General features: G+C 35.1%; 1 protein-coding gene across 45 annotated transcripts in view; it reads left to right on the top strand.

Annotated features, from left to right (window-relative positions):
• Positions 1-17,669, top strand: part of LOC141454744 (uncharacterized) — a 405,562-nt gene that overhangs the window by 317,589 nt on the left and 70,304 nt on the right. For 3 of the 45 annotated variants that reach the window (XM_074129564.1, XM_074129486.1, XM_074129412.1), the window contains exon 1: positions 12,409-12,436. The exons of the other annotated variants lie outside the window; for them this stretch is intronic. In XM_074129564.1, coding sequence (XP_073985665.1) covers positions 12,424-12,436 — 13 coding nt within the window. In that variant the 5' untranslated portion in view covers positions 12,409-12,423. Of the gene's footprint in view, positions 1-12,408; positions 12,437-17,669 lie in introns of those variants that run through there. 45 annotated transcript variants of the gene reach the window in all.

Below are 17,669 nucleotides of genomic sequence, written 5' to 3'. Positions count from 1 at the left end.
ATATACAGCCAGATGTGCTTTGTACACTGTATGGACCAATATATCTGTATATATACTGTTCCATAGAATTCATAAATTATATACAAGTATACCTACTGGTTTGCTACTCCAATATGCATCATGCTACACATCATTGTACTGATTTATTGCTCAGAAGGAAATCGATTAAATGAAAAAAACATATTATTTAATCAGTTTCATCCCCTCATAAGTGTACTGTAAACATTGAATATACAAATGTAGAAAATATACAAGATGTCTAATTAGTTAATGGCAAATTGCAAAGTGTAGCTGAGCTTAAAGCGGACTCAGATTAGTTGCTCGCATAAACTTTCTTCCTACATCATCTTATTCCTTAAAATCTAATTACTTCAAACTTAGTGCCTCGTCAGGCCACTATTTATGATGACCGTAATATAATGAACTTTAATAACATCAACAGTTTTCTAACTGTGCTGTTCTAAAATGTTTAATTTTAATTTATTAGTAAAAGTTTTGGACTTTTCTTTTTTTTGCCAGTCAGATGTTAGCAGTTTTTGTTTAAACGATGCAACTTTTGTTTTTAGATGTAACTTTGTATACTTATGGTATTCTAATTAACGAAATTTATCGCGTCTAGCTTGAAGGATTTTTTAATGGTCTCTAACGGACAAATTAATGATTTTTAAATGTTTAGTATTATTTTCTTTCTCACAATTTAAGTTTGCCCATATAAATGTCCTCATTGTCTCGAATTTATCAGCGCGTCGCGAGCTTTTTCTTCATCTCTTGGAAATAACTTACTAGTTAATTGCTTTATTGCATGATTTATGTAGGATATTAAATTATAATCATTTGTGTTTAAAATTAATTATTGAAGGGTACAATACCTCCACTCATAAAGGCTGGGGGCTGGATTTATGATATAATATGTTGCAACAATGTGAGAGCTCTTATTGGTTCTCCTCTAAATAATTAGCCCTACATACCGTCCTACTCCATAGATTGTTTTAATAGCAGGATATTGTGAGGTCGACCGGCCGGTCTCAGTAAAAGAGGGAATACCTCAAATAGACTAATAGGATTGTAATGGATAGCATCAGTAAAATGAGGGCCGTGTCAATAGCAACAGAATCCACACTACCAGTATTGGCTAAAGGGGGAAAGGGGCCCGGCAATGTGATCGCCTGCCTTTGGTAACTTCATTAAAGTAGTTGAGGGACATAGGAGACTGTTCAGTGTCCCTCGAATCTCTATTGGGATTCACTTTACTGCCGGGATATGTTTGATGCTGTTACCCATCCCACTTCCCAGTAGTTCTAATGGGAATAGTTAGGTTTATATTAACAGAACTCTGATCTCACTACTCAGATTCGGCTAAATATCCAAATGGGAATAATTTACTTCTAAATATCTACACATCATCTCCCTTAATTTTGCTTATAAAGCATATTCCTTATATTATAAAGCATTCATTCCTTAGTAGTAAATAATGCCTATCCTTAATCAGGAGGTCTTTACGTCCAACTAACCAAATTAGGGGTCGTGGATGGAGGCAAATAGTAAAGCGTATTTCACTATAATTTTCTCACATTAACCATTAAATAAAAACCAAGACCTAGATCAGGGAATCGAACCCACTAACCAACAATACATCTTAGCTTTGCGGGTCTAGCCTATGTGGCAACCGTGACACCTCTTTAATAGTTACACTTTAAGTTAACTATATTTACGGTTTCATAGCGATGACAAAAGGCACTAGAATGAAACATAAACAAAGAAGTTTTAAAGAGAGATGTGCATATATCTTGAGGTTCTTGAAATAGATAATTTGATGAAAATTGCCACCTATTGCAAGCCCATTTGGCTCTGGAATAGGTTTGGCTTTGATTGCTGTAAAAACTGTACCGATAGTGATCCGGGAAGAATTGTTCGAAGAAAACGTACGAAAGGTATGTTTTATAAAAATAACAATAGTAACGTTTATTGGAGAAAGAATTGGCTTATTGGCTCCTACACTGAGATCCCATGGTTCGATTCCCAGTTGCCGTTCCTTGGATTTTCTCTACCCACAGACTGAGTTCAGCAATAGGTAATGTGCAGCTTGAGCAACACACTGTCTTAGAGGCTGATGACAAAGACTCCGCCCTTCAACGAACCTTAAATGTTGACATGCTTGAAGATAAGGTTGATTATTGACTATCACCTCACGCGCGATCACTGGCACGTCCTTCTCTTAACACAATCTTCTTGAAACTGAGGGCTTCTGCGTACAAAAAACTTATAAACCACAGATTGTATTCAGTCATGAGGCACTTCTGCTGATATTCGCCTTTTTTTATGTATAGACGCATTTTTATATTTTCTTAAAGCACAATACAAAAATCAAAGACAGCTTATTAGGGGCTGATTATTAGCCAAATTGTCAAGCATTGTGATTCAATTTTGTATTTATACAGTTTCATTTGAATGGAATCATCCGAATGAATCATTAGAAGTGAATGAAAAGTTAAAAATGGTACTACGTTATTTAACCCTGGCAAGATGATTCCGATAATTTTCTGGTAACATATCTGAATCAATTCCAAATTGGATCAATAATTTGTGATGGACAAAAGTACGAGGGTCGTTTGAAAAGTCCGTGCAAAGTCAGAGAGATGGCACCACTGGCGCGTATCGAGGTTATGTTTAGTTAGTAGCATCTCTTGGAAGAACACACACCAAGTTTCAGCCAGATCGGTCTATTTCTTTGTGTTTGGCATTCGTTTGAATCGAGGAAGTCGAGTGATTTTCAAATTTTCGAAATCGTGTGAAGTGTTGCAAGGACGGTTTGCAGCTGTTCCAGAAGAATCCGCAGGACTTTAAGCGTCGTTTCGTCACTGTGGATGAAACATGGATACATCACTACACTCCTGAGACCAAAGAACAATCTAAACAATGGGTTACCAAGGGGGAATCTGCGCCAAAAAAGGCGAAGACCGTTCCTTCGGCCGGAAAGATTATGGCGACTGTCTTTTGGGATTCGCAAGGAATAATCCTCATCGACTATCTGGAAAAGGGTAAAACTATTACAGGTGTATATTATTCATCGTTATTAGACCGTTTGAAAACCGAGCTGCAAGAAAAACGCCCACGATTGGCCCACAAAAAAGTCCTTTTCCATCACGACAACGCACCAGCTCACACCTCAGCAGTTGTGGTCGCAAAATTAATGGAAATAGGGTTCCAACTCGTTTCACATCCCCCCTATTCTCCAGACTTGGCTCCCTCGGACTACTATTTGTTCCCCAATATGAAGAAATGGCTGGCGGGAAAAAGATTTTATTCAAACGAGGAGGAGGATTGCAGAAACGAATAGCTATTTTTCAGACTTGGACAAATCCTATTATTCGGAAGGGATCAACAAACTAGAGCAGCGTTGGACGAAGTGTATAAGCCTAAAAGGAGACTATGTTGAAAAATAAAAAAGGTTTACCCCAAAAAATTAAGTAGTTTTTATTTTTGCACGGACTTTTCAAACGACCCTCGTAAATCCGCCTTATCTAAGAGTTTGTTTTAGCTTCGTGTAAACCACGAAAATCATTACTGTTGAATTGATTCACAAATATATTTTGAGTGAAAAGATAACATAGAATTTGATTATTCTTAAGAAAGGATTATTGGCAGGAAGTAGGTAGTAAATTCAAAATATTGATTGGCCCATTTTTAAGTAAAAAATTATTAAAAGAATTTTGTTTATTATTATAATTTCTGTATATGTCGAAAATCATTATTTCTGCGGAACAGGTTTGCGGAACAAAGTAACAGGTTACTTAGGAAAATATAGAAAACCTGTAATATTAAATATTACCAAGTCTTTATTCGGTATTCAGTTAAAATTAGGTTGGCTTTTTTTCCATCAGGATAACTTGGTTGACTCTGAGCGTACATGTACGATATATCATACTGCTTTTGCATTGAATATAGGAACATTGAACGTGCATCCTTTAATAATGAGATACATCCTGGAATATTTCCATTTATTTTATGCATTACATAAATATACGCGTAGAGAATCTGGTACAGCTTATATACACTTGGTGCTTAACTTAAAGCTCCAAAGCTAAGTCTCTCCTAAATACGACTTTTTTCTCTAAATAAAGGGAAACTTGAATTTTCTTTGTTCTTAATCCATCCTTCGGTGTATAAATGCAACTATTCTCTTAAAAATAATTCTGATTTACGCGCTCTCCGATTAAATGATGTTTGAAGTTCTACGAACTGCAGCCTAAAGTTACTGCTGCTAGTATCGAAGAAACTTTACTTGTCGGTCTTGCTTCCTTAGAGTTGATGAAAATAGCAATAATGATTGGTCAAGTTTTGAAAACGTTTAAAGAGTTTATGAGTTACACCACACAGTTTATTTTAAACACATGCTAGCAGGAGAGGTTTTGAACTTGGTTATTTATGAAAAGTTACTATTTCTGAAAGTTCTGAAAGCTTTATTGGATAACATGAATCTACTTCCACTTTGATACAACATATACAAAATAAAAAAAAAATATAAAAAAATCCAAGAAATAAATGAGCTGTTAAAAAAAAAGAGATGAAAGTTTATTTTTCAGCTTCAACCCGCTGTTAAACTCTAAACCAGCATTTATGGCTTTCAAACAGGCGTATATATCGTGATATAACATCGTACTTTTAACCAAGTATTTGCTAGTTAACCCGTGTGTCCCTTTTTTCTCTTGCAGTATATATTTTTATCAGAAAATTTGTTAGCCATTTCCCCTCCTTTTAAGTCATCCAGAAACACATAATGTTGATTTAGTTCCTTTACTGGTGGTGTAGGTTTCATTTTGTAGGTAACATAGTTGGTTAAAAGCAATTCTTTCAGCTTCTAATAAACGTTGGTTTGTTCAAGGCGTCACGGCAGCCGAGTGGTTAGAGGTGGGGCCCGCAAAGCTATGATGTATTGCTGTACTAAACTATATTCCCTGCCTTGGATTTTATTTAATGTTGATGCGACAAAATGAAAAGAGTGCTGATACTATGAAAGTAAACGCCTGTAAGTTAATTTGAAAGAAAAGAAAATGCAACAAATAATTTCAGTTGAAGATCACCCATCCATACATATGAATAGATACAATATCATCATCATCATAGTCTATCCTCTTCTAGCGCCTAGGCAGTGTTGAGGCCTTACCTAATCTTCCCCATTCACTCCTATCCCAAGCAAGCTCCTTCCCCTTCCTCCATTCTACACCCTTCTCCAACAAGTACTCTCTTATCTGTTCTTCCCATGTCCTTCGAGGGCGGCCGTGTCGTCTTCTTCCTTCTGTACGTGCTTCGTACACTACCCTAGAAATTCTATTTTCTGCCATTCTCATAACCTGACCGAACCATCTGAGTTGATTCCTTTTAATAATCTCTATGACCGGTTCAATGTCCAGGTCTCTCTTCTAACTGTCGCATTTATGGATTCTATCTCTCTTCGTTTTCCCTAAAATCTTTCTTAAATAGCGCATTTCCACCAGAATCGGTAGAAAAACAGTTTTAAAAACAGCGACTTTGACTCGCGCAGAGACTTCTTTCTTTCCTATAAAACTGTTTCTGGTGCCGTGAAAAAACCTTCCTGCCGCACGTATTATTTCTCTTATCTCTATAGATATAGTATTACAGTGAAATAACATGACCGAATGACATGTGATATAAAATAAATTTCAATGAAAATATATAAATAGGGTATATTTTGTTAAACAATTTATTAAATTATTCTTAGTGACATAACTGTTGTCTAATCTTGTATGTTAATGAGGCAGGCCTATTGTCTTGTTAATAATTAATGAAGGCTTCTAATTAATTATTAATTCAATGGTGCAGTGGAATTATTAATATCAGGTCAATGCAGTCACCTAAGTACGGCCAATCTCTCTAAAAACTATTATTTTTTTGTTAATTTCATGGCGAAAAGTGTTAGTCTTACACATTCTGGAAAAATCCAAATTAGGCAAACTTGTTGTCCGATAATATAATGCGTGTATGGCCGAGGGTTATTGGATACGCCGTATTGATATATTCATCAGGCCGTGGTGGTAACTGGCCACCCACCCACTTGGGTTGGTAGGCCCTTTTGTCTTGACCCTTTCTAATCATTAATATCCCATGCTTTTCCTCTGTATTATCCCATTTACTAAACACTATTTTACATTAATATTACTTGAATTGCTTTTGCATATTACAGGCTGCACTATTCTGCTGCTTTGATATATAAATGTAGTAATTGTTGTTACATTTTAATAATGACATTATTTATTTTCGCTTCCCTTCTGGGATAGTAGGTTTCCCAGAGCAATTCTTCCAGATCCTTGATTTGGACTAGGATCCCTCAATAAGGGATTGAAAATCAATCTTGTAATATTGTGGCAATATTACTCGCAATTATGTCCTCCAGTAAACCACATATATCATAAATATATAACCTCCTGATCTAATAATTAAAAGTGGATATTTATATAAGCATTTAGAATTGATACAAAATTACTTGATCTTTTCTTCAATTCTGGAGCAAGTTGTGCTCTGAATTTCCAACCTCCCCTGAAGCTTGTTAGTTTAATTGTTCGCAAGTTAATTAGTACTTAATAATTAACGCGTGGAACACTTGCTCAATGTACAACAATGTTATTACACGGTTCTCGCTTTGAATGTTATTTCTTTTACTTAAATACTTCCCTATATCCTTCCAGCTAACCATAATTGCGTAGTTTTTCTTTTAATTTTTATGTTAGTGGATGAAGAAAGGTCAATTTCATCTTCTAGATGTCACACTCCTTGCTATGAGAATGTTTCTCTTCTATTATTGTAGAATACATTGCTTTGGATGACGATTGATTAAAATTGGCAAACTACTCGTAGTTTTCTGAGGCGATTATTGTGTACTGCAGTAAGTTTTTATGAAAGAATAATTGTGCGAATCCTATTTTAAATAATAATCGTTCGATTACTTTTACTGTTTGAGCAGCAAAAACTGGGAAGTGTGTGTGAATACAGGAAAGCAATAAGTGCGAAGAGCGTTGTAGCATATGAAAGATACGCGGCATTATACACTCATCAAGCAGACAGTTAGCAGACGTGGGAGGATCACCGACTGAGAAGAAGAGTACAAAGATGGTGAGGTTTATGAGTGGGTAAAGAATGGCCGCAGTAAGTTGACCTTAGCACTGGCATGAAGACGGGGCTACAGGAGTCCGCCTTTCACAGACAGCCCTGCCGGCGGCCCAGTAGGGCCTGCCTGGGTGGGGAGGCACTGGATGAAGTATTACTGCCGGACACGCTACCACCCTCTTCTTCCATGGGTACATCTCCTCTCCCTCTCAAGAGAGAGAGTGGTGCTACTTGGAAGCAAGACTATGCCCTGCTAGTGATGCTCAAGGTCGCTCACACTGACACACCCAACTTGTATTTGTTCCTTTCTTGTTCTTGTGTGTTGCATATTTTACTTCCTTCCTCTAGCTGGCTATAGTCGGGAGTCCATAGTGCGGTCGTGTTCCAGTTTTGCCTTTTCATAGGAAGTACGTAGACAAGGTGGAAGATCTTGACCTTCCAGTGAAAGACTTGGGAGTTTTTTTTACTTTAAAAATGTATTGTTTATTCTTCGTGGATTGCTTTCAGTGGTCGAATACAATGCACCTGGTCAAACATTTTTCTAATAAATGGATTCCATTCTCGAATGCGTTTCTGAAAAATAGTTCAGCTGCTATAACTCTTCTTTTCACTCAGATCGTTTTCTATCTATTAAATGATTAATTAGTGAATAAGTGGAAGCGGAAGGGAGCCAAATCTGCTGAATTAGGCGGATGTTCGAATAATTCCTACTTCAAACTTCCTTAGTCACACCTACTTCGTAGGCTGTTGCATTTTCTAATCGAAATTTTATTTATTTGTTTTTATTTTATAAATTTCAAGAACTTATTTACCTTTACAAATCTGTATAATTGCACCTTTCTACCTGCAGTTTTAAAGGAAATGTAAGGTGATAAAGTTTGGGAGTTATACATTTCCTTCATATTTCGAATCGCTGTATCTTCAATCACATTAGTGTAATCTCTGCGAAAATAGATATAATCATAGTACTCGTTTACCTCTACAATTGTGCAAAATTGCGATGTTCTAGATATTTCAATTTTTGAAGGAGATATAAAAAAGTTTGAGAGCTTTGCATTTCCTTCATTTTTCGAATTGCTGTATCTTCAGTCGTATTAGTGTAATCCCTTAAAATGTGGACAGTTATAGTACTCATGTACCCCTTGAATTGTATCTCTTGTCCTACTGATGTAAAGCTAAGGAACGGATAGACTTAAGTCAAATCAAATTATTAACAAGAATCGAGTAAAGGTTTTAATTGTTATTGTGTGATCATTTACTGTTGTAGTATTATAAAAAGTTTTAGGTTGTTCTTCATGCTAGGCTTAGATAGCCCCAGCAATATATAGGAAATTGTTCAAGTGAAAACTTCATCTTTACAGAACAGAGTTTTTGAATTTCCGGGTAATTTGATTTCCTCTGTTTGACCTTCTTGCAGCTCTTACCCACCTGATATCGTAGCACTTTCACTTGCAACGTTTTACCATAAAAAGTGACCACTAGTGTTAAAACCCTATACTTCAAAAATAAATATGAGTTTTCTTCTAATAGACCTCCTACAAGGAATGGGTACTGTAAATCTTTTTTTGGCGACAGTAATTTGGAAACAGATCCTATTCCGAATCTTATCTAACTCCAAGACTCAAAACGTTGTATTCAATGAAAGAATAAATAAACGGATTTAAAATAAAGGACTAAGGCGACGAGGGCGATATCTGGACCTCAAGTTATTGTTTTAGTCTTGAAAAGTTATTTATTGCACTCATCTATCAAGATAATTCTAATAAAGTGTAAAGGTAATAGTTGTATCTCTATTCGACCGTACAGTAGATAAATAAATAGTTCAGAAGGAAATAAAATTTAAAAATAAATAAAGCACCGATGCAATAAATTCTTGTTTTTTTAAAAAAATTCTTCTTCCTCTTCGTTCAGCGCTTCCATCAAGAAATATCAGTTGATATTAAATTGTCCCCTGAATTTCCTTTATCCTTATTTCCTTCTATTTCGCCTTCTACTTTCTTCCTTTTTCTAAATTGCTCCTGCTGACATTTATTCTCATCCTTGCCCAGCTTTATTACCTCAAAGTTATTTCCACAACCTTCTCTGATACTTATGTTCTTCTTCTTGTAAGATGTTATTTAGATAAATAATCTAAAAAGATTTTTTTTCCTTTAAAAATTCGAAGTAGTAATTTTTGTTTTAAAATTTCATCTTTTGCTAAGTGTTGACTTATTACTTATAAATTTTCAGTCAATTAGAGCTACAAGCTCACAGCAATCTGCTGCTATTTGATGTAAATACAGAGCAATCTATTGATGGTTTTCTTAAAAGAAGTTGAGATTCATAATTGGTGCTCTTCCAGCCTTTTAGTCATTCTTGATAGTTGATTCTTCGATTCTTTTCTTTATACAATGTATTTTGTATCCAGACAAGTTATAGTGATGTAAATTATACTTTTTTTTTTTGTAATCTTTATAGTTTATCCTGTGCTCTGAATGGTGGATAGTTTTGTGAAGTTCATTGAGAACTTCTATGTTCGCCTGAGAAACAGGTGCACTAGCGTAGTCTAGTCAGTTTATTGAGGAACCAAACTGCCATGCTATTTATATTGGGTATCATCTTAATTGACCTTAAACTTTCCTTAAGTCTCTACTTAATTGTTTATCAAATCTAATAAGTTTCTAATTAACTTCCGTCCTCATAATTAGAACGTTAACTAGTTTCACTAGCATTCAATTTGCACTTTGACCTGGGTAATAAACAGTCTTAGTAGACGTGGTTTTAAGATATTTCTTTTATGTTTAATTGTTATCTTACTCAGTGATTGGATAACATCAGGTACTACATGCCATTTAGATTAACTTCAATAATTAACTAATTGAAAATTAACGGAGAAGAATAACATTTTAATTACCTTTCTCATTTAATCTGAGAATATTATTACCAATAAAAAAATTTATATCGTAATCAAATATAATGACCAAAAAACGTTATAATTAATTTAACTTTAAATGCATTAATAAAATAATTTTAAAAAATCTCCACCTCCGGGTAGCAGGTTAGTTTAATTCAATCAAATAGTAATTAACTTTATAATAGGGTCATGCAGTTAGTTACTCCTGACTTCATTTCTAACTACAATCTGTCTTTAAACCAGCTAGCCGTTTTTAGCTCTGCAGAAATCAAATTTGGACTAGTTTTCTATTATTTTTGCCCTAGCTGAACTTCTCTAATTCTGGCATGTAATTTTGCTTTGTTCTTATTTTGGTTACACTTTATATTTTATTGTTTGTTCCGCTATTGAGAGCTTTCATATAAAGAAAAGTATATGAAGACGACCAGGAACAAGAATATTTAGGAGAAGGGAACCAAGTAGGAAAGCATCGCCATCCTTCAAGCAATTCCTACAAGACTTTGGGTGCGCTGGGGACTGCCAAATACGATGAAAGTGTGGAAATAAAAGGTAGAATCGCGGTCAGATGTGGATAACCTTTATAACCGTTCCTGTTCTGGAAATCCTACCTGATTTTGTAAGATTTGCGTACACGTAAAGAAAAGAGATGTGTGGAAGACAATAAAAACATTAGATGGTCCTGAACTTAGGAACTGATTTGTGGTTTCTTAATAGAGAAAGGAGAAAAATAAGTTGGCGGAATAACCCGGAAAGTGTAGAGGTTTCTAACAAGAAGCAGAAGAAGAAATGGCATCCCCAGTTTAAGAGGGGTTTGAGGACTTAGAGGAATGAAGCGGTTATAAAAGAAGGATTATTGAGAAGGCCTTGAATTCGGTTAGCTAGATTATAGCACAGATTGGGGTAAACTTCCCCAAAGAAACCTCAACAGTTTGTTTATGTCGTTGAAAGCCATTTCTTTACACTGTACACAATTTTTCCAGCAATATAATAATACTAGAGTAACCAGGTTTTCTGCGCCAGATGTAGTTATAGGGGCGTCTAATGTAAAATTATTCTATTATTATGGTTGCACAAAACTTGAGCACACTTGCTGTTACGGTATTGCATAACTGCATAGCTTTTTTTGTATATATTTGATAAACCTGGAAGATGTATCTAAGGATTTCTGCCTTTTAGATCTTGTGGAAATTAATACTTTTAAGAAGATAAAATTAAGAACGGAAAGTTGAGGAACTGTTTAAAGACGCTAGAACGTTGAATTTCATCGCTCTTAGATCTTCGAGAACTCTTCATATAGTACCTACAGATTTCCTTTCAATGCATTTTTGGCAGAATAAAAAAAAAAAATCCATTGTTCCTCCTGCTACTTCTTTATTCGTGGGATCTTTAACCCTATCACCCTTTTACATTCGCCATCTCAGAAAGCATCTGAAAAGATGTCTGCTCTTTTGTATTTAAAAGAAAAGGTAGAAAAGTTGTGCCGTCTTACAGCTGTGCTACGACTCCTTCGTATCCTGTGTAGCTTTCCGTATTCATTGTCTTGAAGAGATCTTGATTTGTAAAAAAGAAAAGAAAGGATATGATTAAAGAAAAAGCAGTTCTACCTCTGCTCATTGTAACAAAGTGAGACTTTGACTTAAGAAATTAATATTTCCATAATATATTAACATGAGTGGACTCGAGACTGCCTGCCTCGTAATATATAATTACTGATTTCTTTATTGAGAGAATTGACGTAAGAAAAAGTATGGCCGTGTTTGTAACTGAATCTGTTTCAGAAATGATTTCCATTGTGGTTTTGAACCTTTTTCAGAATTCTAAATAAGCATTACGTTTGAACGGCAACATGATTTTAGTTTGCATAATTGTGTAAAATTTATAGTTTCGCTAATACTTCATTGTAGTGGTATTTTGTTCCCATAGTTACCAAATTTAATTAGCTCAGCGTTAATTTAAGAGAAGAAAGTCACTGTTTCAAATTAGTTATCACACAGGTTAACACAGGAAATGTGTTAGATGGGAAATACGTAACACATTTAATAAATGAGCATTAAAAGTTTGCAACCCTAGTCGGCTGGTTTGTTTCATTGTTACAAACAAATGTTTAATATTAACAATTGTAATAACATCAGACACAATTGTAATCATCACTAGGGCGTATTTATTCATTGTTATTGTTAGCTAACCCTTAGCTGTCGTAACCGCGTAGTTATAAAGGGCACTTTGTATTTCGTTGTTCTCTACATTTTACATTTATATTGTTTTTCTTACTTCGAGTGTTAATTTTAATTTATTTTTATGGAATAAACTTTTTTCTTTTATTAATTTTTTGTTATTCTCATTTTTGTTTCAGGTGAGTTTTCTGAACATGGATAATAAACAATTATATACTAACAACACTTTTATGTATGGCCAACTTCCGTGAGTTTTCAATATTTATATACTTCCGCTTGAGGAATATTCTTTAAACTCTGAAAATTAGCCAAAAATAATAATTCATTGCTTCTTAGTGGGGTCTGTTTAAGTGATTGGACTGTATCTAAATTGGCACTTCAGAGGGGAACGTCCCTCCCAGATCGAATTTTATTGGAAAAAAGTTTAAAACTGATGGTACAAATCGATTGAATGAGTAAAACAAGAACTTGGTAAAAGTTTTTCGTCCGCAATAACGTTTTGGTTTATAACGTGGGAATCCAGTTCGCTAACCACTGGAATTATTCCATTCCTCATTCTGTCTATTGTGGCATCCTTTGGTTAGTTTAGGTTTGATGAAGTATATAAAGTTCTACTACAATTACGTAGTGTATCAAGTTTAATGAAAAATGATTTAAAAAAAAAAAAATATTTGAAAACTTAAAAAACAAACTACAGGAAATCCGTACTTCTGAACCCGGACAATACTTACGCTGACACCTAATGACTCACAAACACTATCCTGCAGAGATATTAGCGTTTAGCGAATCTATGGGTCAACTGGGAGTTCATCATTAAACACATTCTACATTGTATATTCCAATACTTTATAAACGACTATATTCTATGCAAAAACTTGTGTCTCTTAAGGGAGCCACAGTGGATCTTTTATACGGCAGTGGATTTGGTTTGGTAGCTATCTCTTAGATTACATGGGAGCCTCAAAGCAACACAGTGAGATATTGTGGCATCCTCTGTTTAAAGAACTTTTTACAATTCTATCTGCTTGGCTAGACTCAGGAGTCTGGGTGAAGAACTCTTTGGCCAAATATAAAAACATTGCCTTTCTTTTCTGTACGAAGAGCCGTACCCTGAGCCTTTTGCACTTGCACAGTACGTATAAGGCGCGTCGATATCTAAGGTTATTGGTGCCTGGAGCTTTTGTTTTCAAGTTCATCGCTAGTCTTAGGAGAGTGCTCTCTCGTTACGAACAACACTATTAATTACCGGATAGTAAGCTGTAAGAAACTTCAGGCAAAGAAAATGTAAAGGCCAGCAGTTAAACCCGAACTCCGGATCTTCGCGTAGGAGTCCAGTCGATTTCCCTCTGAGCTAATCCTTTTCTTGTCGCTAAGTGATTAGGTTCTGTTAGAGGACGAAATAAAATCAAGGCTTCCACTTCTTAAAAACCCATTGAAGTAATTGGAGGATTAATAAAATGATTTCATTTTGCTTTTACATTCCCTTTGAAGAGGCAAAGTTATTTTTATATTCCTCATGGACCGAATTCGTGGAGACTGCTTTGCTGCAGGCAAACTGCTGCCAGTATAAAGACTTCCATTTTTAAAAAATATAAATATAATTTATGTTAAAAATTCTACCTTACAATATGTATAAATATACATGTATACGTATTTTTTGTAGCAAGAATAAATAAGGCAGTATATAAAAGATGTATTTATAAAAGTGGTTGGTGCTATTCACGTGAGTGTTGCGTGCTATGATACAATATCCCTTAGGAGATACCTTAAAATATATCCTCATAAACTATTATCTAAACCTTTGTGTTCCCTATTGTATTGAATGTCTTGCTCTTTAAATATATCATTTTTAATATTTAAATTATTTTATATTCTCTGGTTTTTTTTTTACTTTTACAGTAGGCACTATTTTATATAATTGCTGTAGAGCAGGTGAGTAATGCGGAGATTTTCTCCGCAGGATCATATTTCTCTTCCCAAAACATTCAGAAGTCTTACTTTCTCTTACTACTGCTATTAGGAAGTATGGAGATCGGTCAAATTACTCATGCTAAAGAATGACACTAATCGATAAACGTTCTGTAGGCCCCCCATTAATGTTTGTGACTGTTTGTATGTCAGTTTATGTGGCCGATAATGTGGATTTCCTGTAGTTGTATTTTTCAGCTTTTCTTGATTTTCTTCTAAATCCAATTTTGTTTCCATTAAACTTGATAATTGGATAAGGACAGTTTTACACATAATAAGTTAATTTTAGGTGTAATTTTGGAGGCGGTTTTCCACCATTTCCGGTACCCTTAACGACTTTACCACCTACGTTGCTAAGATACAGAGTTTGCTGGGATCCATTAAAAAAATTTCCCAATATAGTATGAATATTTCATGACATATTTTCTCTCTTTTATTGATAGAAGTAGAGGGAAAATGGCGGTTCTGGCGCACCTAAATTGTACCAGATCCAAACACCTCCAAATCTGACCGGGTAATCATCGAGTTCAACGAAGTTGTAAGCCATACCCATCAGCACCATTCTACCCCCACCTATCATCGAATTTGACGAGGCTGAAATCCGCACCATCACAAAAAAAAGAGGAATCGTTATAAAAGATCTAAAAGATTTAAATCGGTAAAGGTATACTCAGAACCTGCTTGTTCTTCCTTCGTACTCAACAATTGATCACCTTCAGACAGTAAACCAGGTAGTGGAAAAATGTAGAGAGTATAGAATGGAAATATACCTAATATTTGTTGATCTCCAAAAGGCATTCGATATGTTAGAACATCAAGCTATTTGGTTAGCTCTACAGGAAATCGGAGTGGAGAAGGTGTACATCGACCTACTTAAGGCAATCTACTCTAACAATAAGGCCTACATTATGTTGGAGAGGAGAAGAAAAGACTTTAGTCTAGAGAGGGGAGTGAGACAGGGTTGCCCTTTATCTCCTATGCTATTCAACTGTGTATTGGAAAGTATCTTTAGAAGGCTGGATTGGGAGAAGAGAGGAATCTGTGTAGATGGTGCGTTCCTCAATCACCTTCGCTTCGCTGATGATGTTGTAATCTTCGCACCAAATCTGATACAGGCGGAAGAAATGCTAGCCGAATTGCTAAAAGAATGCAAGAAAGCGGGATTAATACCGAATTGGAAGAAGACCAAAATTCTCACCAATGGGAGAAGGGAAGGTTTTAGAATCGAAGGAGAGGAACTAGAATTTGTAGAAGATTTTAACTATTTAGGACAAACGATCTCTTTTAATTGCAGGAGAGAGGAAGAATTGTATAAAAGGATTAATAGGGGATGGAAGAAATTTTGGGCACTTAAAAGTATTTTTAAAGGAAATTTCTCGAATGAACTGAAAGGAAAAGTACTTACTCAGTGCGTTTATCCCTGCATTCTGTATGGATGTCAAACCTGGGCCCTCACCAAATACCTTTCCAATAGGCTCCGAATAACCCAAAATAAATTGTTGAGGAGTATGCTAGGAGTAAAGAGGCAAGAAAAGAAAAGTATTGTGGAAGTACGAAGGAAATTCGGAAAAATGCAGGATTTAGAATTGGAGGCCCATCGATTAAAATGGAAATGGGCAGGTCATGTGGCCAGAATGGAGGATAAAAGGTGGGCAAAGAGAAGTTCTGAGTGGACGCCAAGAAATCGGAAGAGAAGAAGAGGTCGTCAAGTAGTGAGGTGGAGAGATGAGATGGCAGATAGAGTGGGTTGCCGGTGGTGGACCACAGCAAGAGATAGAGGTGTATGGACTAAAGTTGTAAACAATTATTTTGAGATGTAACAGTTATAATTTATTAATGAAGAATTTAAATTTATTAATTTAGAAGAAAGTAATTTTTGTTATAAATTTTGTAGCTTATTTTGTTTACAGTATATTACGTTCTAAATTTTGCATACTTAACTGTTCATTTAATTATTTTTTGATTACTTGCTATTTTTTTTTCTTAGTATATTATACTACATTCTATAGAATTGTTAAATTGAATTGTACAAATCGAACTCTAAATCCTCCAATGGAGAGGCTTTTTCTCTGTAAAGGGTGTTAATAAAGCTTTATTATTATTATTATTATTATTATTATAGGTATACTCAGATCACAGAACTGTTAAATAATAATTTTGTTCAGAATAATGTTTGAAATAAATAGGTTTATGATAGAGAAGTTTAAAATAAACAACAGACTAAAGGGTTTTTTTCAAGCGAATGCTTATTTTTTTCGAAAAATGAGTTTAAAAAAGCACTCACACAAAACAAATAGGGTGAAGGGACCGGTAATTTAGAGCTTAAGAAAAAATTCGAGTTTCGTTTAGAATATCTTCCGTTATTTTGGCTCCAGGTGTTGGTTGGTACAATTGTGCCGCTCCATTAGATTGTATTATGTATTCAGTAAATTCGATTTTTATGTCAACCAAAAATTATTACTTTTTTCAAGTATTTCGATGACCCGGTGATTGACATACCGAATATTCGGTGGTACCAGTGTTTGACATGGGGTGGGACCAGTGATTGACAGCAAGTATATTCCTGAAACGACCTAAAAAATTCAAAATACCTAAATCACTGTTCCACTTAGATTTTTAACAAAAAAATCAGTCTTATTCATAATTAATAACAATCGGTTTTTAAATTGGCCTACCTAAATAATGTAATATTTTTCAACATTACGCTTTTTCATGCAGTTATTGACGATCAACCCTTATACAACTATACTACCGGAGAGTTTTAATTTCGTTCAAACCTTCTAGGGCATCTGCGTCATTCAATTATCGAGAAACTTCATTATACAAAACGTTCAAACTAGTATTGGTTACTTTGGCTCAAGAAACAGTTCGCTTATCCTTCTTGCAATGATAGGATGACGGTTCCGGAATGCTTTCTACCAAGAGTTACCTGGTAGGTTATTATTGAAAGGGGTCGGTATATCTAGTTTTTTAATAAGCTGCCACACACTCATCAGTAGATGGCTTTTAGTGATGGGAAACCCAGCTCTGGCAACGGACGTGATCCACAAAACGAAAAAAAAAATTTCTTCCGCAGAGGAGAGTACTGTACATGGCTCCATTCGTCTGCTGACTCTAGATTTACCTTTCACTTTGTACAGTAGGGTAACTCCAGCGACTGGGAGCTTTTTAGCAGCTTTACTAATTGATGTTCCTGGACCTACAACTACCTCCCGCAGTTAACAACACATTATTGGCATGAAATTTTGATCACTTATATACTAAACTTTACTGAGTTATAAGTTATATGCTGTTGTTTCCTTGGGTACAGATCCATTACTTGAGAAGATATTGACAGTTGAAATTTTTTTGGGTCATGGTTTTGCTATGAAATGGGGCCCTAATAACTCCCACAGTAAACAACAGATTATTCGTATGAAATTTTGTGCTCTTACATACTCTGTTTTAGTGAGTAGTATGCTATAGTTTTCTTGAGAACAGATCCATTACTTGAGAAGGTATTGAGAGTTAAA

The sequence above is a fragment of the Rhodnius prolixus genome, unplaced genomic scaffold, assembly GCF_049639745.1.
Source record: "Rhodnius prolixus isolate KJV_2025 unplaced genomic scaffold, Rpr scaffold_1, whole genome shotgun sequence".
Classification (NCBI taxonomy): domain Eukaryota; kingdom Metazoa; phylum Arthropoda; class Insecta; order Hemiptera; family Reduviidae; genus Rhodnius; species Rhodnius prolixus.
Note: the sequence above shows the minus strand (reverse complement) of the source record. Positions and strands in the feature narration are given on the sequence as shown.